Source organism: Thunnus thynnus, chromosome 6 (assembly GCF_963924715.1).
Source record: "Thunnus thynnus chromosome 6, fThuThy2.1, whole genome shotgun sequence".
Taxonomy (NCBI): Eukaryota; Metazoa; Chordata; class Actinopteri; order Scombriformes; family Scombridae; genus Thunnus; species Thunnus thynnus.
Window position 1 is genome coordinate 11,327,314 of NC_089522.1, and position 26,858 is coordinate 11,354,171.

General features: G+C 39.8%; 4 protein-coding genes and 1 non-coding gene across 6 annotated transcripts; 4 read left to right on the forward strand and 1 right to left on the reverse strand.

The window, feature by feature from the left end:
* The first annotated feature begins 632 nt into the window (after nt 1-632).
* Nucleotides 633-13,187, forward strand: hyal3 (hyaluronidase 3). Its single transcript, XM_067591678.1, has 7 exons — nt 633-753; nt 9,103-9,387; nt 9,999-10,434; nt 10,673-10,820; nt 10,991-11,108; nt 11,197-11,286; nt 11,359-13,187. Exons 2-7 carry the CDS (start codon nt 9,130-9,132, stop codon nt 11,674-11,676), a joined length of 1,368 nt encoding a protein of 455 aa, XP_067447779.1. The 5' UTR covers nt 633-753; nt 9,103-9,129; the 3' UTR covers nt 11,677-13,187.
* Nucleotides 2,271-2,386, forward strand: LOC137185430 (U5 spliceosomal RNA). The gene has a single exon (XR_010928877.1). It is a non-coding gene; the product is annotated as a U5 spliceosomal RNA (small nuclear RNA).
* LOC137185253 (N-alpha-acetyltransferase 80) lies at nt 3,690-9,074 on the forward strand. The gene is made up of 3 exons (XM_067593602.1): nt 3,690-3,731; nt 4,707-4,759; nt 6,729-9,074. The coding sequence occupies exons 1-3, from the start codon at nt 3,690-3,692 to the stop codon at nt 7,780-7,782; spliced, it is 1,149 nt and encodes a 382-aa protein (XP_067449703.1). The 3' UTR covers nt 7,783-9,074.
* On the reverse strand, nt 12,384-16,500 carry si:dkey-20d21.12 (uncharacterized protein LOC556245 homolog). Of its 2 annotated transcripts, XM_067591679.1 has the most exons (4): nt 16,069-16,495; nt 14,661-14,803; nt 13,434-13,652; nt 12,384-13,185 (listed from the first exon to the last, which is right to left on the reverse strand). In XM_067591679.1, exons 2-4 carry the CDS (start codon nt 14,791-14,793, stop codon nt 13,049-13,051), a joined length of 489 nt encoding a protein of 162 aa, XP_067447780.1. In that variant the 5' UTR covers nt 14,794-14,803; nt 16,069-16,495; the 3' UTR covers nt 12,384-13,048. The 2 variants fall into 2 exon arrangements, with proteins under 2 accessions (XP_067447780.1, XP_067447781.1); XM_067591680.1 differs by lacking the exon at nt 14,661-14,803 and having other exon boundaries at nt 16,069-16,500.
* Nucleotides 16,501-17,832: 1,332 nt separating this feature from the next.
* On the forward strand, nt 17,833-26,260 carry amt (aminomethyltransferase). The gene is made up of 9 exons (XM_067591682.1): nt 17,833-18,116; nt 19,695-19,862; nt 20,093-20,173; nt 20,973-21,104; nt 21,190-21,268; nt 21,437-21,582; nt 23,176-23,356; nt 23,701-23,856; nt 24,660-26,260. Exons 1-9 carry the CDS (start codon nt 17,973-17,975, stop codon nt 24,833-24,835), a joined length of 1,263 nt encoding a protein of 420 aa, XP_067447783.1. The 5' UTR covers nt 17,833-17,972; the 3' UTR covers nt 24,836-26,260.
* The last annotated feature ends 598 nt before the right edge of the window (nt 26,261-26,858 follow it).

Consider the following 26,858-nt stretch of genomic DNA (forward strand, 5'->3'; position numbering starts at 1 on the left):
GCAAACATTTTGTTAAAAGTCTTGCCTCTTTATTAAATTTCTACTCAAACTCTGCTAGACCTTCAGTGCCCAGTATTGAATGTGGTAAAACAGTTTTTTTTTTATTTTTTATGATGATTCAGCCATGCACAGGGATGGACAAAATAAACACCTTACCTAGTAATACAACAGCCCTGCAGTAAATACACATTGTGTTAAACACATAATATACAGTTTCATAGACAGTAACTGTAGATAACTGTTTTTACACAGCTACAAAGATGAGTCACATGAGCAATGCAGATTATATTTTGTAAATAGATAACATTTCACCTCAATACACATAGTCTGTCCACCAGAGTTTTGTGATGTGTTGTCCAATATAAACTATAGACTGTATATAAAGATGTTTTATATGTTGTCATAATATTATATGTGTTATATTAATATATGTTGATTTATATACAATCTATGGTACCAATAGGTCGGTATCTTTATTTTATCTTTTATCTATCTTTTATTTTAATATCACTCCCATCCGCAGGGTGGCAGTCATGCCCTCACACACCAGTGAGACGATCAGCAGCTCAACATGCTCCGTTAATCATAAAACCGTATTTACGGTTGTAAACTGACCGTGGATCAGTTATCAGCTGGTATCCACCGCTGTGATTAGCTGGTGGGGGAACTGAAGCCGACCTCAGATCAGCTGTCAGGCGTCCACACAAGCTCTCGGAGGACTTCACCGGCGACCGACCGCCAGATTAAAAAGATGTAGGTAACGTTACAGTGAGGTGGAAACAACCGAAAATGTACAATTGTGTCCGGTAATGAAAAGTGAACCTAGTTGATTTGAGCGTGTCTACTAATGTCACCGCGGCGTGTCCACTTTTATTGCTGAAAATAAGCAAATGAGCTAGCTAGCATGCCGTGTGGACTCCTGTCACTTGTGTAGTTTTACCTTACATGGAAGCCAAAAAGGGAGGAGGGCAAATGTGGTTTTACAAAGTGGATATTGACGATTATCTGCTGGTTTTACCTACTGAAGCAGTCGTAACATGTCATAGGGGAGAGTTGGGCGTCTTTTCGTCGTGAATACAAGTTACAAACTACAAATAAGAAGACGTTTTGATGTCACAACAGTCGATAGTAGCGCATACATCTACTTGCCGCTACGGGTTTGTTAGTGTGAAAAGTGCAACAAGCTCCAGAGAAACTTAAATCCCATGTTTGAGGCTACAAGATCTGTTTATTTCGGTATATTACAGTTGACTGGAGATGTGTGGCTTTGTCTTCCTCACTTTTTTTTTTATATAAAAGTACAGTGCCATTATGTCACTGCCTTGCTAATCAATAGTTTGTTTGCTTACTCAAAAGCTATACTTGCTTTATTTATTATGCCTACAAGATTAAGTTAACAGATAGAGAGAAAGGATTTGTTGGTTCTAGAGAAAGAGTGATAAAAGAGCTTCCGTCTGTAGACATATATATATGTGCACATAAAATAAAATTAGGCAAAAAATACTCAACGGTTCCGTCTAAGATTGAATATGGATGAGATAGCTGTGTGTTTTCGTACACAGACAATAAATTTAGGATGATTTATTTACACGAATACCTGCAAGTAAATGTGTCGTACTGCGCAAGTGCGGAATTGATACGACTACAAAACCTTGCTGTTTCTGAATGAAATGTTTTAATTGCAGTAGATGCTGTCGCCGCCTTGAAAGAAAAGTACAACATGTCTCCTTGAAGGAAATTAGATTTGCTTACGGCTCAGTAAAAAAATATACTGTCTTGAAAGTATATTGCGCCACAGGGTGGGAGGAAGGGGACAATTCTCTTGTTCATTTAATCTTTGGAGTATTTAATGCGCATGCGTTATGATTTTAGCCTATAATTGAAAATTAACGGTGAAAACATCTAATATCCTCGCTTCATTTAAGTGTCATCCAATTATAAATATTTTTTTAAAATCGAAAATACATAGTTTTTTCAATTTCCAAAACAGTATAACGTTATTCTAAAAGTAGAGGCGTGGCTTTGGTCGCCATGTTCCCATGATGCATTGTGTACATGTTGCAATTACGGTATTTGCAGAACTATTTACATTTACAGCTCTACAAAACATTTGTGTAGGATTATTGCACAGTGCAAACACTCAATATTCAATATATACTCATGTACGTATTGATTGAAAGTGTGTCATGTTAAAACGAGTTCCCACGAACCGTAACAGAGGAGCGTAAGGCGGAGAATGGCTACCGGCACTTAGTTATTTTTCAGTCAGTACACTCTTGTTTCTCTTCAGATCGTATAAATCTTTCGCCTTTTACTAAAGATTTCCGTGGAGAGGAACAATAAGAGTTTCACCCAATTTTTTGATGCCCTGCTTTATTGCGGGGCTTTCTGAGATGTTCAAAGAAATGAATCGGTAACTATTTTATTTTATAGCTTGCACATTAGCGTGTACTTTTAGCGTATAAAGAAATGACATGTATGTCCAAACAATATATCGGAGAGGCAGGGAGTTAGAAACTTAGAATAGCTACTATATATAACCAAGTCCTCAAGATCCTCAGTTCATTAAGCTATAAAGTGTTCAGGCTCCGTTTGTGTGATGGTTTGTGGACATGGAGCGGAGGGGGATAACTCTCTTGTACATTTAATCTTTGTCACGTGTTTAACGCGATTTGAGCCCATACATGGAAAAAAATAACAATGAAAACACCTAATATCCCCGCCTCGTTTAAGTGTTATCTAATTACATCGTTTTTTAAACAAAAATACATATATTTGCAGTTTCTAAACAACATAACCTTATTCTAAAAGTAGAGGTGTGGTTTTGGTTGCCATATTCCCATAATGCACCGTGTACATGTATCTGCTAAACTGTTTATACTCATAGCTCTCCTAAATCTTAGTGGTGGGATTACTGCACAGTGTAAACGCGTAATATATCTGATGTACATATTAATTTGAATGGTGTCATGCTAAACGAGTATCCACGAACCGTAGTAGAGGAGGGTAAGGCAGAGAATAGGATCCGGTGCTCACGCTTAACGGAGTTATCTAATGCGTTTTTCAACAGGATGTCCTTATGGCGGCCAGATCAACAATCATAACAACAACAACATAAGCAAGCAATAGCCAGGAAGCCTCAGGTTTTCCTGTAATTTTTGGATGCCCTGCCTCTAGTGCGGGGCTTCCTGATATGTAACGGAATAAAATGATTTCTTTAGCATTATCAAAATTTCATGAGTGTTGAGTCACAGTGCTGTTTACTGCATGTTACGTAGGTGTTAAAATAATATCTACAATTAGGTTTACCTAAGTGGACTAGCATGCCCAAACAATATATCGGAGAGGTCTGAAGCTAGAAATTTGCTTTATTTTAATTAATCAATCTCCAAGATCCTCAGTTCATACAACTGTAAAGTGTAAAGGCTCCGTTTGTGTCATGGACTTTAAAGTATCTTTAAGCGAAAGGCGGAGCGGAAGGGGATAACTCTCTTGTATGTTCAATCTTTGTGACGTGTTTCACGCGCAGACGTACAATTTGAGCCCATAAATTGAAAATAATGGTGAAAAACATCTATTATCTTCGCCTCGTTAGAGTGTCATCTAAGTACGATTTTTTTTTTAATTGAAAAGTTTTTTTCCTCTCGTTTTTTTTTTTTTTTTTGTGCTCTCGTGCGCCGCCCCATAGTATGGTGTGGCGTCAAGCAGCGATCCGCAGCCGGGGGTCCATGGTCCACGGAAACCCGCGTCCATGAGGCGCCTCTGATTAGAAGTTCGAGTCTTAACTAATGTTTGGATGCCCTGCTTTTAGTGTGGGGCCTCCGGACATGTTGAAGGATTATACAGTAAACCAACGTATAAATAAAAAGTGCATGATTATTTACTCAAGGTGATATTAAATAAACTGTAAAGTAATTGTTTGGAGGATGTGTCATGATTGATGTTTAAATACACATTCTTCTTATATTAATTGACTGGATCACGTCACTCACATATATACAAAACAAAAAGCTGCGTGCAAAACTGTCTTCAAGTAATCAATGTCACATTCACAGTGACTATTAAACCTTTGATTCTATGTTTATTGTTTGTTTTTTAATCAGAAAAGCTTAAAAATATGTAATGGATCGTTGAAAATACCACATTTAAACCATAAAATCCTGTAAAAGTAACTGTGAAGCTAAATGTTTGCACAACAAGGCCAGCAGAGGAGGAAAGACCCAAACAAGACATATATTAACTTTGAAAACACCACAATATTGAATAAAATTTTGCAATCTGCTGAATGATGTTAAAAAAAAGTGACATTTTTATTTGCAAAAGTATTTTTTCTTGCTGGTCTCAGAACAATGTGAGGGAGTAACTGCCTCATGGCTGACTGAACACTCAATTTTAGAGAACGAGGATCTCAAAATATTGATCTTTACCAATATTTCTTTGCAATACAGCATATAATAAATGCCCTACATGCTATTTTTAAAAAAAGGTGTTATTTCCTGCTTTTAAGGCCAAATTTAGATGTAACCAATATCCTGTGTCTGAAGTGCCACATAACTGTGGTCATCTTCTTTAAGAAAAGCAGCACGTGCTGTCATCTTATTCATTGTCTGTGTAATTATCAGCTCACTGCAAGTTTCCTGTTTCATCTTTCAAACATCCCTTTTCTTCTTCTTCTTCTTCTTCTTCTTGTGTAAAATTGCGTTTAGTCAGTTCTTAGCTGTTTGAGAGTCAGGTGTTTGCCTTCAGCTTTTCTCTCACGGTGAGTTAGTTTTTTATACATTTTTAAAAATATATCTTAATAATAATAATAATGATATTAATTGCAGACACTTTGGGTCACTGCAAATCTTTGAAAAAAATATTTCATATTTGCATCGTTTCTTCATAAACACGATCGGGCGCTGTGAAAACAGTCAGCCACTCCTCAGTGTTGACAGCTTTTTAAATTAACTCTGTATTTCTGCCTCTTTAAAGATCATTTTAAAGTCTAGTAAAGAGCATGTGAACTGAAAATCATCCTCGCAACAGTGTTATTGGCCTTAGAAATGTACGATAGCATCAGCTGTCACACAAACACGGCTATCTTCAACCATCTGTTGACTCACTCTGAGTTTAAAATCGCCAACATTTGACATTATGGTCTAATAATATGATGTGACAGGAGAATATGAAGCTGCTGCTTGAATCCTTCAGATTTTACACTTATGAGGAATGTTTTCATGTACTAAAACTGTTAAAATAGGAAGAAATTCTAAACCAACACGCAGAGACAGAAACCAGTATACTTGTATTGCATGTGAAATATATCTTCACTTCATTGCAGCTCAGCCTTGTTTAGAAATTGTGTGGTAAGATGTGTTAAGGAGCTAAAGCTTCCCCATTCAGACTGATGCCACGAAGAGCATTATACAACAGTACAAGACGCCACAGTAACTCTACAAAGATCTGTTGGAGACATCAGGTTGTACTTAAACTATGTCAATGTAAATGTTGTAAATCAACCAAATGGACTAAATACATGGTTTCTTCAGTTAAGATCACTTTAAAGGATTATTTAAAAGTTTGAAGTCTACCAATATTTCAGACTCACTGCTCATGTATTAGATGGGTGTCTTCACAGGTCATTTTTCATCTGAAAGTTCCTAGAAACAACACCAGTTAACTGTAAAGAGACGCTGTAGGTGCACATTAATGAATCAGCACATGCACACACACACACACACTGTCACACACACGCACATCGTTTTATTTAACCAGGAAGTCTGTTGAGATACATTATCTCTTTTACTGGGGAGATCTGGCCAAAATGACAAAATAGTAAAAATAGGTCTCACAAAGTTACATTAATAAACATGATATAACAATCATCCGGCGCACCAAAACAGGATCTGGGAAATACGAGTGTGATAATAGTTGACATCTGAAACACACAAGGGTAATGTGTTTTTAAAGTACTTATCCATTCACTTGCCAAATAATTGATAAGAAAGTCATACAGGAAGTCCTCAGAAAGCCGTGACTAGAAGGTCGCTTGATAGTCACACTGGAACTACATGAACATGATTGACTCTGTGTTCACCAAAAGTGTCCTTGAGCAAGGTGCATAACTCCCATCAGTCTACTTAGAAACAGGAGAGGGAGACAGTAAAGGTTACAGTGAAAATGTGAAGTGTAGATTAGGAGGAGATCAACACTCTAGTTTTATCCTCCTGCATGTGTCTCCTCTTACAGCGGTGCTGAGCTTACAGTAGGAACTATCAGAAAGATTCAACATCTGATCCAAGTGTGTATTCTGCTGTAGAGAGAACGAGAGTCTCGTTTATCTGGTTACCGTTAGATTTGATTGAGAATATCTCGTCTGTACGGTGGCACTGAGGTGCGAGACACAACAACAAAAACCAAAAACTCAATATCACTTTAGAAAACATATAACAAATCAGAATACACAGCAACAATTCAAAAAACACACAAACACAACATTTTACAAAATAACAACAAAGCCGTAATATGAAATTTTTTTTGTTGTGTTTTGCCCCTCAGGGCCACCGTACATCGTACTTTGAGTGCATCTTTGATCACTTAGACCTGTTTGCTCAAACTACGTGCTGTGTTATGTAATAAGACTAAACACAGAATTGAGGAACTGCATGCTGAAGACATTTTCTAACACTTCTAACACCTTACTCTGAGCCATAGGACTGATTTGAGTTAAACCCTGATCACCACAGGTCTGAACCCATAACATCCAAAGAGGAGACGGGAGACGGACTGAACGCTGATCTGCGTCCCATCTCAACATCAGACTGTCAGACACAACACGCTGAGAGAGTCTGTGAGATCTTAACGGTGGACGGAGAAGTGACAGAGAAGCTACACACAGACTCTGAACAGCCAGAGAAGATCCGTGTGGTTCCGATCCACCGCCGTCCCGACCTGCTGGTTCCCTGCGCAGACCTGGTCAACTCCGAGTGGCAGAGGAGCCAGGCAGCCCGCGTTCACTCCCTGCAGAAGTCATGCGCGGAGTTCCCCGTCTGCCTGGTTCTCCTGCAGGGCCACAGAGAGACAGAGCGGCTGCTCGGGCACGTCCGGCTGTCCCGGGTCGTAGGTCACAGCGGCAGCCTGTTTGTCGAGTCGGTGGTTGTGTCCAAGGCAGAGCGGGGGAAGGGCTACGGCCGGACTCTGATGGAGGAGACTGAACGCTACGCCAAAAGCCGAGGCTTCAAGCGCTTGTGCCTGACCACCCACGATAAGCAGCACTTCTACGCCCACATCGGCTACGTGCTGTCGACGCCGGTGCAGAACGCAGGCTCCATGACAGCGTTCGTTCCCATGGAGATGCTTCTGAGGTTCTCCAGAATGCCGAGTGAAGACGCCCAGAAACAAACACGAACAGAGACAGATGCTCAAGTACATAAAGGGAACAGAGACTCAGGAGGGGCTTGTGTTGTAGGGTCACCTCCACCTACTAGTTTACCTCCTCCACCACCACCTCCGCTTCCTTCTATTCCTCCTCCTCCTCCTCCTCCTCCTCCTCCTCCTCCTCCTCCTCCTTCATCCATCCCTCCACCTCCTACCTCTATCCCTCCTCCTCCTCCTCCTCCTCCTTCATCCATCCCTCCTTCTCCTCCTCCTCCTTCATCCATCCCTCCACCTCCTCCTTCCATCCCTCGTCCTCCTCCTCCTCCTCAGTCTGCAGGGCAGCCGGTGGTTCAGACTCTCACTGAAACTCCCTACAGAGACGCCAAGGGAGTAGCCATCTATTGGATGCACAAAGACATCTGAAGAACACACACTCAGACACTAACAGGAATGCAAACATACAAACACACACATCATTATCGGTCTCTCAGAGATACGGTGTAACGAAGGAACGACTTCAGAGACAGAAATGTGTTAATAAACCAAAGAAACACAGAAAAGAAGTTTGCATTTACACATTCATTCATTCATACATTTAAACACACTCATGCACAGTCTGAAGGCTTATATCTTTTACTGACACACAGTAAGTGATCACAGGTTCATGCATGAAGACACAAATATAGAAACACAATCCACCAGTGTACAACTAGAGATATCATACAGCTCTCAAACTCAGCTCATTGTTTAAAACCTCAGTATTTATTAATGAACTTTGTTTGAGATTTGACTTCGGCAGATGGTTTTAATGAAAATTACGATGTTATATTTTACAACCTTTTATTTTCATAATCTGGCATTTTATCTGATATTTTTGAAATGAAGAAGACGGTTAATTGTCAGATTATCTGCTGCTTGGATTATGATAAAAGGCAATTTGGGTACATTCAACTTTTTTTTTCACTTCCAAAGAAGTGATTTAGATTCTACATGTTTACAATACTTAAGCAATTGTGAATGGTTCAAGGTGGGATTGTGACAAGGATGTCACAGGTTTGAATTTATAGGGGTTTGATCTCTTTGCTGCATAAACTGGAGCTCAAGTGAAAGAAATCAATCATTGGTTTAGTAAGTTTCACTGGGAGGAGACAAAAAAAAAACACAAAATTTATTTTGGAACCCAAGTAAGCAAACAGGTAAATTAGAAAATATCACAAATGATCAATCAATAATCAATCAATAATCAAAGAATACCCACCAACGTTTTGCTCTCTGCAAAGGGAATTTTGAAAACATGAGTTTGGCTCCACCAAACAAGCCAACAGGTGAATTACTGTATATGTACTGTAAATCTAGTCATTATCTGCTGCTATTTTTGAGTTATGTGACATTGTGATAATGTGCCTTTATGAACTGAAGCCTTATTCATGTTTTAAAGATCTGTTAATGTTGATTAAACTGATGAAAATCTTATATCTTGTTGTTTCAATGATGAAAAATTATGGAAATAAAGAGAATTTATTGAAATATTTGGTTGATTTGTGTTTATTTTACCATTTTATTACTTGTCTGGAGATAAATCATCAAATAAAAGCTTAGAAGGTGTTAAAATGACCTCAGTGTCCAAACAACTAATTAATGGCTTTTTTAATTGTTGTAACTGTGTGTGTTGAATTTCTTACAGTAGTTGCAGGAAAGTTCCTTGTGAATAAATCTCACCGGCCTGTTTCTCTCTCCTGTCAGGAAGGACACGTCAGTGGATGAGCAGCCATGGTGCTGTCTCACCTCCCTCTCCCCTCCGTCTTCCTCCTCTTCCTCTCTCCCCTCCCTTGCACCTCCTTGTCACAAACCTCCACCCGTGGATACACCCTGCCTGCCGTGGCCGCAGCAGGTCCAGTCCTGCAGGACCGGCCTTTTGTTGTGGTGTGGAACATGCCCACGTCGCACTGTCTGGAACGATACAACGTCAACCTGGACCTGAGAGATTTCGATATAGTGGCGAACCGACAGCAGAGCTTCCAGGGACAGGTGATTGATCTCAGTACAGTATTATCAATGGGATTAATACCTCACTGATCATCATGGACATAGATTCACTGTGCTAAGGATTAAAATAATATATGTAGGCAAATATGAAATACATTTCCAGTAAACTTTTAGAAAATTGATCATGGATTTAGGAGGTCTCAGGTCTAAAACTGCCAGAACGTTGTGCCGGTGCCCTTAAATGGGACCATTTTCATGCTAATATATTTTGAGGTTCATAATTAAAAATCTTGAATTTCACTTGAGACACTCTATTCAGTTTTGACAATCATTGTTCCAACATTCCTATAAAGCTGCGCTGATTAATTTTCTGGTCATTTGGGTTGCAGAGGGGACATATTTTTGCCTTATAAAGTTGTTATGGCTAATGTGTTGACATTCATTTGGAGTTTTCTTTCTGTCCACATGACAAATGTAAGTCAAATAATCACTTTGACCTTTGGTTTGGTCTCCATCAACTCCAGGGAAAAATATTTGTCTCTTGCGCTGCTAGATTTGAGTAAATGTGCTGTAAAAACAAAACAACAAGCTAAAAGTGGCTTAAAAAAAGTATGGTGATATTTCTCACGTGGATAAATGTTCAAACCTTTCAGAAAATGACTATCTTCTACCGGGACCACCTGGGGAAATACCCGTACCTCTCCCGAGACGGCAACAAGGTGAACGGTGGAATCCCGCAGCTCAGTGACCTCGCCGCTCACCTTTCCCTTGCAGAGACACAGATATCAGGTATGCTGCTGCCAGACTTCGCCGGTTTAGCTGTCATCGACTGGGAAGAGTGGCGGCCAGTGTGGGAGAGAAACTTCGGAACCAAGATGGAGTACAGAAGACTGTCCAAGCTGCTGGTGAGACAGGAGAGTCCGGATTTGTCAGACAAGGCCGTGACGTTATTGGCGAGGCAGAGGTTTGAGGAGAGCGCGCGGAGGTTCATGGAGGAGACGATGCGGGCAATGGTCAGAGATCGTCCTCAGGGACTTTGGGGGTTTTATGGTTTTCCAGTCTGCGCCAATAAGAATAAGAGAAAGACAGGTAGGACTAACTTTAACTGTATGTACAGATTTCTTTTTTGACCCAGAAAGGTTTTTAGGCAGATTATATAATTCTTTCAACATTGCTGTAATGAGATGATGCAAGTACTTTGTTATAAATCACTGATTAACTGTCATTAAAAAGTACAAAAACTTAACTAGCTATTTAATCTTAAAGTCAGGTATTACTGATGATAAAAAACTGATCTGTGTTGTTCTTGTTTTATGTGTATGATCAGATAAAAGCTACACAGGTCGTTGCCACAAGGGGACCAGAGAGCAGAATAATCGTCTGTCCTGGCTCTGGAGTCAGTCCACTGCTCTCTATCCCAGCATATACCTGCCACAGCGGCTAGCAGGATCCATGGACGCAGCTCTGATGGTCAGGTAAGAAACATGAAGATATGTTCACTCACATCAAGCTACCTCAGTCGTAAAAACATCTTACGTGGACGTCTTTGAAATCCAACTTTATTTATCTCTTAATCATCTCCAGTTGAGCTAAATTTTGAGCAGGCAGGTCATTACTGATGGACATTTCTGTCTTCTGCACTCAGACACAGGCTGCTGGAGGCTTTGAGGGTTGCATCTCTTTGGCGCCGTGGCAACCACACCACACCTGTCCTTCCCTACGCTAGGCTAGCATTCACACACTCTCTCAACTTTCTTAATAAGGTAGGATGTAAAGCTGCTCATAAACACATACAAACACAGACCACATTATTAGCAACTTAACATAGTGTGTGTGTGTGTGTGTGTGCAGACAGACCTGATGCACACATTGGGAGAGAGTGCGTCACTGGGAGCTGCTGGAGTGGTGTTATGGGGAGATATGAAATTTGCCAAATCCAAGGTATGTTGTGTATGAGAAGGTTATTTGTGTGTGTGTGTGTGTGTGTGTGTAACCCTCTCTTTCTCTCGCCAGCATCAGTGCAGCCTTCTCAGAGACTACATTCGCACCGTCTTGGGTCCCTTCGTCTGGGCACTGAGGTCCGACACCCAGCGTTGTTGCATCATGCGTTGCCGTGGCAACGGGCGCTGTGCCAGGCGAGACCCCAGCTCCGGTCACATGCTCTCTTCACCTTCAGCTATCACTTCCAATCCTAATGACGTCAACTTCCTCCCTGACTCCTCCAGTGACAAAGCTTTTCAGGACCACTTCCTGTGTCAGTGCTACCCGGGCTGGACCGGACCGGAGTGTCAGGAGAAGACCAACAACGAGAACAGAGAGAGAGATGTGTAACCCAAACCTCTCTGTTAAGATGCCGTCAGCCGCTGCTCAGATCTTTGGCTGAAATTCAGATCAATTTTTTCTCGTTAAATTTTAAATTTTGATTTAAATTATATGAGAAACTTCTTGGTTAAACTATTCATTGATTTTAATTATTTTATTACTTTGACAAAGAGTACGGTCTTGACCTGCTCTATGTGAAAAGTGCCTTGAGATGACTTTTGTTGTGATATGGCGCTATATAAATAAAAATTGATTGAATTGATTGAAACTCCAGCACTCAGCGGCAGCAACTCATTTACATTTCTTAATTTCTTTCTCTCTACTTACTGTTACTTTTTACATTTTCTGAGCTGCATTCATCAGAAGAAGATCTTGAACGACAGTGAATAAAATCTTTTTGCAGCAGGAAACAAAATAAATTTGAACGGCTGGCCTAGGGACGTAAAATCTGGGTGAACATCAAATCTAATCAAACATATTTGCTTCTTTTAAGAAATGAGTAAAAACAAAATGATGAGTCTTATGTAAAGATTATGACATAATTACACACAGTTCACGAACCATTGAAATGTTTTGAAAATCATTATATAATTTGTTATCTAATGCTAATATTGGGAGATAAATTCTTCAACTTTTGCTTACGTAACCTTTTTTTTGTTTTGTTTTTAAACACAAGAATACAAAAACAGGCCAACAAATACATCATTGGAAAACTGTCTTGTTTATGTTATTGCATTTAATGATTTGAGATCAGAGTCGGTTAGCTGACTTTATATCAGCCAAACTTATTTTTACTGGCTGTTGTTCCACATGCTACTTTTTCTGTTACGCACAATGTTAAATAAATGACACTTACACTTCCTCACACAAAATAACAACATGAAAAGTAAACAGCCTTTCCATTTTTAAAGATATTGTCTCATTTGAACACACTTTGTATGACAGAATGGCAACATTTTACCTTGCAGAGACTTATATTAACTTTTAGTCAGTTAATATTTTGTGCAATAATAATGTTTTTTGCTAAAAACATTAAATGTGTATTATGCAGTGTAATGCTTTGAGAATACAATAGTATAATAATTCATTTAATTCGACCAGTCACACTGCTTTTAATAACAGCACCAACACAAAACAACAACAATATGTGAGCTCATTCAAAAGTCTTTCTCCTTGTTACCGGGGCGGAGGAGAGGGAAAACATTTTCAGAAACCTCCCATCTCTTTTGTTACATGGTTCAATTGACATTCACATACACAAACAATTTTCATCTTAAAGGAAAAATCCACCATAAAACACACTTTTCTGCACTTTAAACCTTCTCATGTCCAGTATTTAAAGTGTATCTGCGTGCATATTTCGTTTTCTGTGCCTCCTTCCTCATGTCGCTCCTCTCATGGCTGTCAGGTTGTGTCTCAGTGTCTGCAGTTCTTGGATCAGCAGTGACAGCTCTGTGGCTGCGGCCTCTTTCTCTCTTACTGCGTCGGTCAGCATCCGCAGTGCACCGCCCTGCTGGACTGGAGGAGCAACAGACATAAAGGAATACTGTCAATTTGTCCATCCTGGGTTACACAAAGCCAAATACTGCAAGATTCAGATATTTGAAAAAGTCTTATGATTACATCATACAGCTTGAAGTGGAAATTATCGTGGATAATTGCCAATAAGATGACAAATGCGAATAAAGCTGGGGAAAATTGGGCAAGAAAGACAAAATGACTGGGAATTATCAGGTGGAACAAATAAAATCAAATTGATATCTCACCTAAAAAGTAGAAGATGAGTAAGACTGTTAGCAGAAGCAAAGTGATGATAGCGCAGCCCATGGCGTAGGCACGTGATGAACTCGGTGTCAACATATCCTGCAGACGGCTCTGCCATTTGCCGCTGACTGGATGCCCTCTTTGATTGACAGCTGTCATGTCACATGTGTAAAGGTTTCCATTTGGGGAGGGTGTGTAAGCCGGGCGAGGAGGCCTCATGCCTGAAATCATATACCGAGAGGTCAGTCAGTGTCAGTGTGTACCTTTGTGTCTCTGTTTGAGGTGTGTGTATGTTAAGGGTGTGCCCAAATACAAATATGTTATTCGGCAAAGCACAAATAGTGGGTTTTTAACGGCTATTTGTTTCATACAAATATTTAAAAAATTATTTGTTTTTGGGAAGAAATAAAAAACCATATCAAATACCAGCACACAGATCGGTTACATCGCTATCTCAGTCTGTCTGCTCCACTGTTACGTCTATCAGCAGGTCTCAATGAGGGGATTCACATCCACCTGCTACATGACGCACATTTCCTTATTTGGACATCACTCCTGGAGTTGGGGGTGTTCCCCAGAGATAAAGCTGAGCTACTGACACACACAAAGTGCTCCCAAGGGACTCTCCATAACCTGTTGTTCCCCCTCTCCTTTCCACAAAGTTAAGTTGTAAAAAATAGGCAATAAATGAAACTGTAAAGCAACAAGCGCCTTTGAAGTTCTTCCCTACACGTTATATTGTGTGCTGTCTCTGTGTCATGGGTGTATAAATAGGTAGAGGTCTGTCTGTGATGAGGTGATGAGTGGAGTTTTAGCTCAGTAGTCAGTGCAGTCGTCTATGATCTGGGAGACTCCAGTTCAAGACCAGGTGTGGGGACCTCCTTCTTAAGGTAATTTATTCATGAACACTTATTGTAACACTTTAATTTTCTAAGATTAAAAGCATAATGAAAACAAAACAGGATTTTTAAGCCTTTTTCCACTTTTATTCAAATACAAATACAAATAATTTTGCTGCCTCAACAAATACAGATACAAATACAAATACAGGGCTCTCTGCCTAGTGTATGTGTGTTTACCTGTGTGGCTGCGTTTGGTGCGTGTATGCGTGTACTTTTGTGGCTGTGTTCGGTGTGTGTATGTGTGTACCTTTGTGGCTGTGTTCAGGGTGTGTGTGTGAGTGTGAGTGTACCTTTGTGGCTGTGTGTGGTGTGTGTGTGTGTTTGTACCTTTGTGGCTGTGTTCAGGGTGTGTCCGGTGGAGGTCATTGATGGAGTCTACAGAATGGAGCTCTATCTCAGTGAGATCTCTTTCACTGACCCTGTAGGATTGAGGGCTGGCCTGGGAAGGAGGCCTCGACATCTCGCCTTATCTTGGGAGAAAATTCAGGATGACCAGATGTAGAGACAGTCAGATGGTGTAAGATGGCACTACTATATCTACTCAACATCTCTTTTCCAGTGAACATATCTGGAAGGTGTATAATCTCCCTGAAGCTGTGCCAGGCAACCAGGCTGGTCTGTGATTGAACGGATACCATGAAAGGCAATGTACTATGAATGGATGTACAAAAAATAAACCTTTTTCACAGCAGACATTTTGACATGTCACATAATGAAAAGCACAGGTGTAGATAATGAAATTAATGATGCTTCAGTTTCAGGGTCCTGGTATTGTACATGCTGGCTCACTGTCACACTGCCGTGGCTTACTGGGACACTTGAGTACAACGGAGCCATTGTTAAGGTTATTAGTCACACCTGTGCTTTTCCTGCTATGACAAGTCAAAATGTCTGCTGTGAAAAAGGCATATTTACAGCCACAATTAGTTTCTCAACAAGATGGAATTGGGCTCTGAATAATCCACATGACTAAATATGATTGGCAAGTTTATGACTAGAAGGTCAGCAATCCATAATAACATGAGTGTATCTCTTATATAATGTTAATAACATTAGTTTTCATTTGCATTTGTAGCCACTCCAAGGTGGAGATGCAAAGTAAAGGGAAAGATTGAGGGAGTTGATTTATCAAGAGCTGGTAGCTTTTCATGATGTGTTGATAGTGCACAGTCAGACCTGTGAAAATCACTTTATGGTAAAGTAATACATATAATACTGTGGCAGTAAATACAGAGGTATGCGCCTGTGGTCATTCGCCTGCCTCACATTAGTAAATAATATCGATATGGCATTGGCTTTTACACTGCAGCTGTATTAGCTAGTTCTGTTGGATCTTAGTTTCAATCTAAATCTCAAATATCAAGTAAGTAAATGATAGTGATGAAGACATATGTGTTGCCTCAGAAAGCGGAAGAGATGATAGAAAAACAGGGAAGGATTTAGTAGATATTAAAATAGGTCGACGTGTAAGGATGTATCATTTTAGAGGGCTAGAAAACAGATCAACAGGGTTTCTATCTGAAGACAAAACAAACAGGTCATATAAATAGATGATTCATTAGGGCTATACTTAGGGCTGGTTGTGAAACCCGTAAAGGCACAATGCTGCTGAAATTTGAATAAGGGGCCAAAGGACACAACAGACTTTTATCTAATGACTGACTGACTAACTGAATGAATGAATGGATGATTAACTTGTCTACCTGATTAACAGACCACACTGAGGCCAACTTACCCTCTATCACCATTAACAAGAGCTGTGTTGATTCGTATCTGTGCGTCTGCTTGTTTGTTCTTGTCAGTCACTCTTCTTGTTCACCCGGTCTACTCACACACAGACGACCAGTTGCCAAAACATGTGTCTGCACCCACGGGAGCAGCAAAAAGTCATATTAAATGTCCACACAAGTTATCCAGGAACCATCCAGTGACAAAGGTAATCCAACCGAACTCAAAGTAAATCCCAAGAATGAATAAATGATTCCAGTAAAATCCGTGATGTATGAAAACAAAAGGGAACCTCCGGATCCTTGTGTGTGTGCGTGTGTGTGTGTGTGTGTGTGTGTCACTGAACAACTGTAGGACACCCCAGTGCCACCCTTTTCTACTGTATATGTGTTCCCATTTAGCCCACCCCAGCTGCCCTGTGAGAGAGGTAGAGAGAGCAAGAAACATGGAGAGAGAGCAAGTCTTCTCAAGCCCACTACCCCCTCCAAACAGGCTTACGTACATGCCCAACCCCGCAGGCCCCCCAAGGCCTAAAATAGCAGTAGAGGCATGGGTTTATTATTAGATTCTCAGACCAAAGGATGACTCAGTGATCTGGGGCGAGGGCATGATGGGGTACAAGTACTCACAGGCACAAATATCAATGTGGTCAAGTGGTCATATCTGACCAAAAACACCACTTAAACTCTCAGGTAGTGGAAAATCCTTTTCTGAATAACGGACAGAAGAGATTAAATGTTTGGAGGATTTCTGTAGAATGTGAATAAAATAAGAGCAACTGACGAAATCCAACAATCACACATGTAATTTCCAATTTATTAAGTTAAAGTTTGCAAATGAAAAACATAAAACGCACATTAATGAGAGTTATGGTCTGACACTTGGTGCTTTAATATTAAACATGGATGCTGGCATTAAGATCTGCATGCACAGTACATCATGAAGTCACTATCAGATGTGCTGTTTTCCAAATAATTAAAGTAACAGTATTTTTTAAACTCATAAATATGGTGTATGAGGATCTAAGGGATAGACAATTTAACACCCTCCATGATGTTTCCTATCACTCTTCATTTTTGAATAAGGTAATTTGTTATTTCCCAGTTGTTTTGCCCTGTTGACCCACTGGGAGCCACTGCCTATAAAGGGAGAAAAACACTAACAAACAGTCGAGTGTAGCGTAGCTGAGCCAGTCTGCCAAGTTTTTGCATCTTTCAGTTATATCACATCCTTTCAAAACAATCACATAAAACTATAATGCATTCACCACGTTGCTAAATGTCCTATTAAGGACTTCTGTGACATGGATAATTAAGACTTATGGTCCCATTATTTGGTACTTAATCTGGGAATATGTGGTCCAGACTCTCCTGGTTGACCCTTCATAAGCCACATGACTTAAATAAACTTAAAATATCCCTTTGTATTACACTGGCAGTACAAAACCAACACACAGAGCACAAAATCTATGATAATACTTTCAATAGACAACCTATAAACTGTCATTATTGTGGGAGCCTCATTAAGAGAGTTCAGCTTCCTATGATTCTCTGTAGACGCATAATCAATACAATCTGTGATCAGCCAATATACCTTATTGCCTATTATGACTCCAGAGCTGGGACAATATGCCTAAAATCAACCCCTGTTTCTTTAATATCTGAGGTGTTTGATATGATGAAGCATGAATCATTACATCAACAATGAACTCCTGCAGGGCAAACCGACCAATCAACTACATCCCCCACAAGTCTTTGCTCCTTCCTCCAATCGCTGCCGCTTCATGTGTTTTTGCCAGGAGAGCAGAAATTCCAGAGTTTGGAGTCCAAAGAGTTGAGTAACGCAGAGGAAGTGTTACCCGTCAGGACCACCGAGTGTGTGTGAGACTTCAGCGGGGGTTCAGGTGGCAGGATGTGGGCTCGGTTGCTGGTTGGGGTCGGGGGTTCGGGGCTCAGGTTGCGGGCTTCCAGGGACGGTTTGCTGCGGGTCGCTGGTGCTGGATGTGCGGGGAAGAAGCAGCAACAGCAGCAGCAGAGACACGCTTCAAGTGCAGAGGTAAGTAGACCATGAAGTAAAGGCTGCACCTCTACAAGTTACTCAGCGTGCTTTTGTGTTACGTTTGGTTTAAGCAGCTAAATCACAGTTTTCAGACTGGAAGATGATGAAAACACTACCTGTAGAGCAAAGTGTTGCATTTTTCAACCACCTCACCCTTGAAGTTTTCACCTGTCATCACCAGAATATTAAAAAAAAAGAATATATGTGGCCCTCTGTGTTGATATTATCATACTCAATGGTGTTTGTTTTCCTAAGATATTACTGTATATATATAGAGAGAGATGTATGTATATATAGCCTGTTCTTTGTATTATTTTATATGGTGTATTAATTGTTCATGTTTGAACTTCACTCAAGAAAACCTCAGATTAAATAAGTGGCTCTATCAGTGTTACAGCATGTTAAAATACATGAGAGTCTGTGAGAGCAGCAGTCAGCTCATGCAGACATAATGTACATCTGTCCCAGTAGACCATCATCACCCTCCCTCTGCCTGCCTCACTTCACTGAGCCGCACAAGATGATTTTATTAAAACCACGAGTGACTGATTCTTCAGTACCGCTGTCTCACACTCTGCTAACGAGATTTATTCATTCAGATCTTCATTCACTTTTACCACTAATATAGCAGGCATGAGTAGCGTGACTCAAAATGTAACGTTTCTGCAAATTATTAAGCTTCTAAGATAAAGGTTTTATTTTTGGGATTTATCTTTTAGTGTTGCACAAAGCAAAATGAGTAAAAAGAGTAAAGTCCTAACCACGTGTCTCTAATCTGTTCGTGAAGTGTGTGGGTGTGTGTGTGCAACAGTGGTACAACACCCACCTCTCCTCTGTTCATTCAAATTAACAGCTGACTTTGGACTTGTACAGTTTTGTAAAAAGCAATTGAGTCTTATGTAAAGTACAGACACACTCGTTCCCATAATGCACTACGGCTGCACTGATAAACCCCCCTCACCGGCTAGTTCAAAGGTCAGAAGTTAGGGCCGAATGAACACAACAGACCCGTCGTTCTGACATTTAATTGTTTGACAAATCAGACTATAAACTGGGCTGTATGAACAGAAATGTGGTATTATGTTAATATTTGATCACATTTTGGGGGGAAATCTGCTTGTTATAAAATAGTTTTTTAGAAACAGTTTTTGATTTGTTGTTATTACATATATTAACATGAATGAATGTTTAAAAATCCAAATTTTTGCACCTTTTTAAGATGCATATATCAACAACCACTTCATAACTATTCAAATTGCAAAATAAAGTAAGTTATTGACCGTTCAACTCTAGTTCTTCCTATTATTTTGTACATTTAGGGCTGAGTGATATGGACAAAATCAAATATCACAATATTTTTGACCAAATACCTGCTTTCACAAAATATTTACACAATGAGATTTTTGATAAATAATCATCAGTAATGTGGATGTAATGACTAATCGGGTAAAGACAACAATTAGGCCATTACGATATCCAGTGTCTAAGATGATATCTAGTCTCATATCAGGATATTGATATAATATTGATATATTGCCCAACCCCACACTCAGTATAGTGTTTCATTTCCCCCAGGCTGCCTTGAAGAGGACTCCGCTGTTTGACTTCCACAGGGAGCATGGGGGAAAGATGGTGGAGTTTGCGGGCTGGAGTATGCCCGTCCAGTACAAAGACAGTCACATCGCCTCACACATGCACACCAGAGAGCACTGCTCCATCTTCGATGTCAGCCACATGCTGCAGGTGAGACGAGTATAAACATACACATGCAAACAGATACATACACACATTAACACAGGTAAGGAAATATACATACAAACTTGTATATGATGTAAATAGACACACGTCATCATAGTGTAACACAGTACTTTGTCAAATGACAGGGATCATTTTTCTTTATCCACAACCCAGCCAACCAAAAAAAATGCTGTTGCTATATTTGATTATATCTTTTTTGCTTTTTTACCCATCAGACCAAAGTCCATGGCAAAGACAGAGTGAAGTTCATGGAGTCTCTAGTGGTTGCGGATATTGCAGAACTCAAGGACAACCAGGTGAGATGAAGTTTTGTTTCAAGTTAAACCTGCATTAACTGATTTTTGGCCACTTGGGGGCAGCAGAAACAAGCTGAAAACACAGTTCTGACATGATAACATTTTAAGTTGATATAGCAAACTTGTTGGCAAACAATTCAATCATTTAGAGTTGTGTTTCATGCCACCTGAGGAATTTAAGTCCAATATTCTCTCCCCCTTTAGCTCTGATTTTGGTTTCCACAAACTCCTGAGGGAAATATTTTGCTCTTTAGCTGCTAAATGCTCAATTTTCTTCACAAGTTAGTTGCTGTCTGTCAATTGGTGCTGGGCAGGTAACATACAGCAGGATTTTAGGAGTTTTCTTTTACTAAAACAGATCCCTGTTGGGTCTGAAATGGACACTGATGAGAGCGGTGAGACTGAGCCAAAACAGTAAAGTTGCAGACAGGAAAAACCAAAACAATCACCTGACAGGTGCTGGTAGAGAAAGCCTTGTAGAGATGAGGGGAATTTCAGAGTTTGGTGACAATTCGCTGTGGGTACATCACTACGAGCAGCAACATAGTCAAGTGATCTAGTGTTAAAGCAATAGTTTAACATTTTGGAAAATACACTTATTAGTGTATTGGAAAAATTGAGCCCTATAATGACATCACTTAAGACACATTTTATTGCCAGGTGTGAACAGAACCATAGTGTAACGTAACATGCTTACATGAAGCATCAGAGTTGGAGCAACTCGACCAACTGGACAGTGTTCCAGTATAAGAAATAAATTCACCTTCCACTCATCTCTCCCTGCTCCATCACCCTTCAGGGTACGTTGACCCTCTTCACCAATGAGAAAGGAGGGATTATTGACGACCTGATAGTGACAAAGACGGACCAGGGCTACCTCTACGTCGTCTCCAACGCTGGCTGCGCCGACAAGGACTCTGCTAATATGAAGGTGAATTAAGACAGACTGTGTGTGTAGACAGACAGGTGAGACTGACAGAAAGTGTCTGACGTATGTGTGTGTGTTTTGCCTGTAGGCCAGACTGGCAGAGTGCAAAACGGCAGGTTTTGATGTGGATATTGAGTTCCTTGATGAAGCGCTGATTGCTCTGCAAGGTAAAATATTCTGTGGTGCTTCTTCCATTCCTCCTTCCTTCCCTGCACTGATTCTTTGTAGTTTTATTTATCTCTTTTGTAACTGAATCCTTTGTTGATAGTCTATTTGAGCTCCTCTACATAGGACTCTTAGTGTAATTGAATAATTAATCAGCTGTGTGTTGTCAGGTCCGTCCATGTCTCGGGTGCTCCAGGAGGGGCTGAAGGAGGACCTTAGTAAGCTGACCTTCATGACCTCCACCCTGGCCACTGTGTTTGGTGTTCCTGGCTGCAGGGTCACCCGCTGTGGATACACCGGAGAGGACGGAGTGGAGGTAATCATTTCTCTCTCTTTATCTTCCTTCCTCCACTTTTTTGCTTTTTTTTTTTTTACATTGACCTTGAGCAAAGATTTATAATGTTGATATATTACTTGTGTCTGATAACTAGATGTCAGTTATTGTGTCTGTCATAACAATAATTGGGCCGCAGCCATGGAAAATGCAAATGTCTAACTGGTGGGCAGGTATCTTAAATGGAGTGTAACAATGAGGAGGTGCCCTGATATAGAATTTGATGAACTTCTTCACCTTTGCCTTTGTAATGTATATCAGGACACATTGTTGTGTATTATTGCTTACTTACATAGTGGACAAACAATTTAAGTGTTTGTAGAGTGTTATCACATCGTTTCCTCATTTTGTGTCCCTTTGGTCATTCATAAGATTCATCTGTTTATGTCTATGACATTAAACAGAAGTTTAAAGATGCTGAGTGTTACCTTGTATCTCATAGTTAACCTGACATTTGACACATTGGGCCTCATGCAAGAACATTTTTGTATTTTTGTCCTGAAACTCTCTGACTTTTTTCTGTGAGGTTTCAAGTCGGAACAAACTCTCTAAACTGCCCAAACTTGTCGTAAATCGCTCGTTTCAGCCTGATGAACACCACCTGTTCATGAGTGGGTTCGTTTTCGTGAGATGTGATCACTGGCATAATCCACATCCCTAATACTGCCATATAAGGTTCTGCTCTGTTTGTTGGCGAGTTTCATTTACAAAAAGTTCCCAAAGAGTAAACACACTGTGTATCTTTGAGATCAGTAGACAAAAACATAACAAATTTAGGAGCGTCAGTAGAAGGAGAGCCAAAACAATTAGAAAACAGCTGTGAACGACGTGTCATCCGAGCAGCTCTGCACTGTGACAGAAATAAAATGAGAATGCTTTGACGTGAAGTTAGATGCTAAAAAGCAAAGCAAAGAGTGGTCAAGGGATGTGACAGTCACAGAGATGTGAGAGGAGAATATTATAGTCTACAGGTGATGTTACACTGTCGGCTGCAACAAAACATGTGAGAGAGGTTTCCTGTATCTACTGAAATGTAGAAGTTGCTGCACCAAAATATGCCAATAAAAAAATCTAAAAAAAAACTCTCAATAAAATGTCAGGAACCTGCTGACTAATTCCAGATTGATGGTTTACTGCATGGATTTATCCTTTTTCACTCTCTCACTTCCCACACTGCTGGACCTCTGTAGAAAACAGGATGAATGTGGGTTGGCTGGTGGGAGTTTGCTTCTCTTTTATCAGGATTTTTTTCATACACATACATTTGTCTTGCCTTTACTCTTTCCTTCAGTACTGAGACTCACTTGACTCACTCTGTGTTTTTACCCCACAAACTTGTAGAATTTAGCAAAAATAAGTTTTTGATCACATGTGTATCTTTAAATGCTGAAGTGATGAAATCAGCATCCTCAACATCCTCAGCAAATATCTAAAAAAAACAGAGTGACTTTACACTGTCATCACTTGTTTCCATAGAGTGTTTTAATTTCAACATTAATGAGTTAAAATCTGCTGTTTCCAGTTCATAGTTGGATGGAGACTCAGCTCTACAGTCTGTCTGTGTGTCTGTCCCAGATCTCTGTACCTCAGTCCAGAGTGGTGGAGCTGACGGAGAAGCTGCTGGGTAACAGCGAGGTGAAACTGGCCGGTCTGGGGTCCAGAGACAGTCTGCGGCTAGAGGCAGGGCTTTGTCTCTATGGCAACGACATTGATGAGACCACCACGCCTGTGGAGGCCACCTTAGTCTGGACCATAGGTGATGTTTTAGTATGAATTACTTGGACCTGACAAATAAAAAAATATACAAGAATAGTAGATAATTCAGTACCAGCTACATATTAGTCATTGTATAGTTCTAAGTGCAAACCTTGAGAAGATCTCTCTTATAAGGACTTTGTTGGGGTGAAGCACAAGCAGATTCAGTTCATCAGCTACGCTTTATTAGTTTCTGAAACAATTAAATCTTCATATCTTGCACTTTTATCTAAACTCATTCATCAAGCCCATAGCTGTCCACTCAGAGTAGTTTAGCCTTGAATGTACACTTCGCTCTGACAATCCTGGTGTATGAACTCCATCGCTTTGTTTTCTCACACGCAGGAAAGCGTCGGCGTCAGACCAAGGATTTCCCTGGCGCTGACATCATCATACCTCAGATCAAAGCCAAAACAGCCAGGAAGAGAGTTGGTCTGGTGTCCACCGGTCCCCCCGTCAGACAACACACACCCATACTCAGCCCCGACGGAAAGGTCATAGGTCAGCAAGCAAACACAGTGGTTGTATTTTAATTAACAACATGGCAACATCATGGCAAGAAAATGATCAATGTTAGGGGAAAAGTGAATGAAATTAACAGGATGTTTCTCCATAAAAGAAGTATAAACCTAAGATTAAGGATTTTTTTATTTTATAAAATCTCTAAATATATATAAACAGTACCAGTCCAAACTTTTGACTGGTATTGTATATTTTTATGGTTTTAATGTATTCATAACTTACACTGAGGCAGCTGCAGATGTAGAAGCCAAACTAAAATAACCTGAAGCACCACCACTGACCTAAAAATATTTTATGTCTAAAGCCTTCGTGCTGCACATGCATTGCTTTTTATGATTACCATACCTACACCTACCATTAGGGGTCACTAAAGTCAGACATTTTCTAATCCCGTACACTTTGGCTTTAAAATATAGAATTTAATTAAATGTTCAGTTTAGTTTGACATCATACATAATGTTGCCATGTCAATGGGTTTTCACATTATCTTGGATGCATGAGCCATATTATGATATATATTAGTTTTGAAAATAATCCTTATGATTTCAAGCATATTGTCAGTCCCAGCATTTAGTGACTAAATGACCAAATGTAATGTGTAAGCAAGTTAAAATCAACAGGATCAACAGGTCAGTCTGCTGCTGAAGAAGTAGATCTCAAGCACAGAATAGGACCAACTTAATATTTCCACCAAAAAGGTTTAATTCTGCATCTTAAGAGAGTTTGAAGGTTGTCTGCTAGATATTACCCTGGAAAGACTTATTCTTTGCTGTTTTATTCAGGTGAGGTGACCAGCGGCTGCCCCTCTCCCTGTCTGAAGAAGAACGTTGCCATGGGTTACGTGGACGCCGCATTTGCTAAGAATGGAACAGCCATCCAGGTTGAGGTCCGGAAAAAAGCAGTGCCCGCCACCGTCAGCAAGATGCCCTTCGTCCCCACCAACTACTATTCTGGATAGGAGGGACACACACCTCTACACACACACACACACACACACACACACACACACACACACACACACACACACACACACATACATACATACACTAACACTGGACCATTCCTCCACTTTGTCCCACATTCACCAGTGCAGCCCACTTCAGAACACCAGTTTAACTAACTGTAGACTGAAATGTCTTTACAGATGAGTCCTCTGAGAGAAGAAAAACCCAAATTATAAACTGGAAGACTTACAATGTACAGTGTCGTATTATTTACTGACAGGTCACTCTACATACAGTTAGTTTTCTACCTTATGTGTTGAAGAAGTTGCACATGTGGACAGATGTGTGATGAATTGTGAGCAATTTATACCTGAGATACATAAAATACATTACAAACAGTATTGTTGAGTCAGAATATGTAAGTTTGACTATAGTAGGGGCCTTGATGCTTTGCCAACATTGTTCATAGACCAAGTTGTGTTTTTTTCCTCTTTTATAAGTGAACATCAGATTAAACTGAATCAAAATGACTGTCAATTACTGAAATTAGCCGTCACTTACAGCACTAGAACAAAAACAGTGAGGTGATAGATCCACTAAAAACTAGTTTTTAATTTACTTATTCTTATAGAATATAAGTTTTATTAATGAGTTGTGATAACATTTCAGTCTGTCACTGCTGGACCAAAACAATATGATTCCAAATGGTACTTTTGATGTTAAATCACAACATGTCTGCATTTTTGTTTTTTAAGGTTTTTTTTAAATACCGCAGAGCCAAATTTTCATCACTAATATTGTTAGTTGTAAACAGCTGGATTAAGGGTATTTTGACAAGGCCAGCACATAATCCCTCCAACACAAAATTCCTACCCAAAATGTGCTAATTATCACAAGTATACCAGTTTGTGGAATTGGTATTTTTGTGGTAATTTCTCAGTAAGTTGTTGTTTGGAGAGATTGTGAGAGCGCTCTGGTTTTCTTTGTTGAGATGGTCAATAATATGATCTCCACATCAGATAAAACCTGACCAGATTGTTTTTCAGACTGACATAGTCATATCTTGAACTTCAAAGAGGTACATTCACAACACTACATGACTTTACACTACATGTGGTAAAATGATAGACTTGAAAAGATGTTAATTGTCATTATGTGTATTCTGTGTGGCTACTAATGAAATGTAATTTTTTTATTTAACTAGGACCTTTCTTTTGACTTTTTTGTGGAGCTCTGAATGTCTTATTTTATCAAAAAAAATAACTAAATACTTAGTATTTAAAATCATACTACTGATTTATAAGTTTGCCAGCTCTGACTTGAAGCCCTGTGTGAGTGTGGATTTAATATTTCACTGAATGTTCATGTAAACATTTTGAATAACATTTTTTATTTGATTAGAAAATATCTTCTCTTTAATAAAGACAATTTGCTTTTCATTTGCCCATGACTCATTTATTTTGCTATTGAAATGTCAAGTCCGTTTTATCTGTATAGCCCAATATCACAAATCACAACTTGGCCTCAGGGGGCAATACAACATCTCTGTCCTTAGACGCTCAATTCAAAAAAGAACTTTAACAGGGGAAAAAATGGAAGAAACCTCTAGAAGAGCAACAGAGGAGGGATCTCTCTCCCAGGACGGACAGACATGCAACAGAAAATAGAAATGGACATTGATATGAAAATATGACCGCATAAATCCTAAATGGGGGGGGGGGGGGGGGGGGGGGGGGGACATGGCCACATGGGGGAAAAAAGACAAAAAAGTCTAAATTATGTATTTTCTCCCTCTGAATTTCTCAAAAAAAGATTTTTTTTCCAATATTAAAATTGTGGCACACGTGGCTTTAGGAAGAACAGTCTGTTTAAAAATACAGTATTAGAAAATATGTTTTTAACGCTTAAAATTGGGACTTTAATGTCAGTATACTGATTTATATTTCAAAATATTCTGAGGACTCACATATTTTTCAACAGTCTTAGGGTTTTGTTTCATGAAATTAACTTCCCCAAAGTAAATTACACAAGTCTACA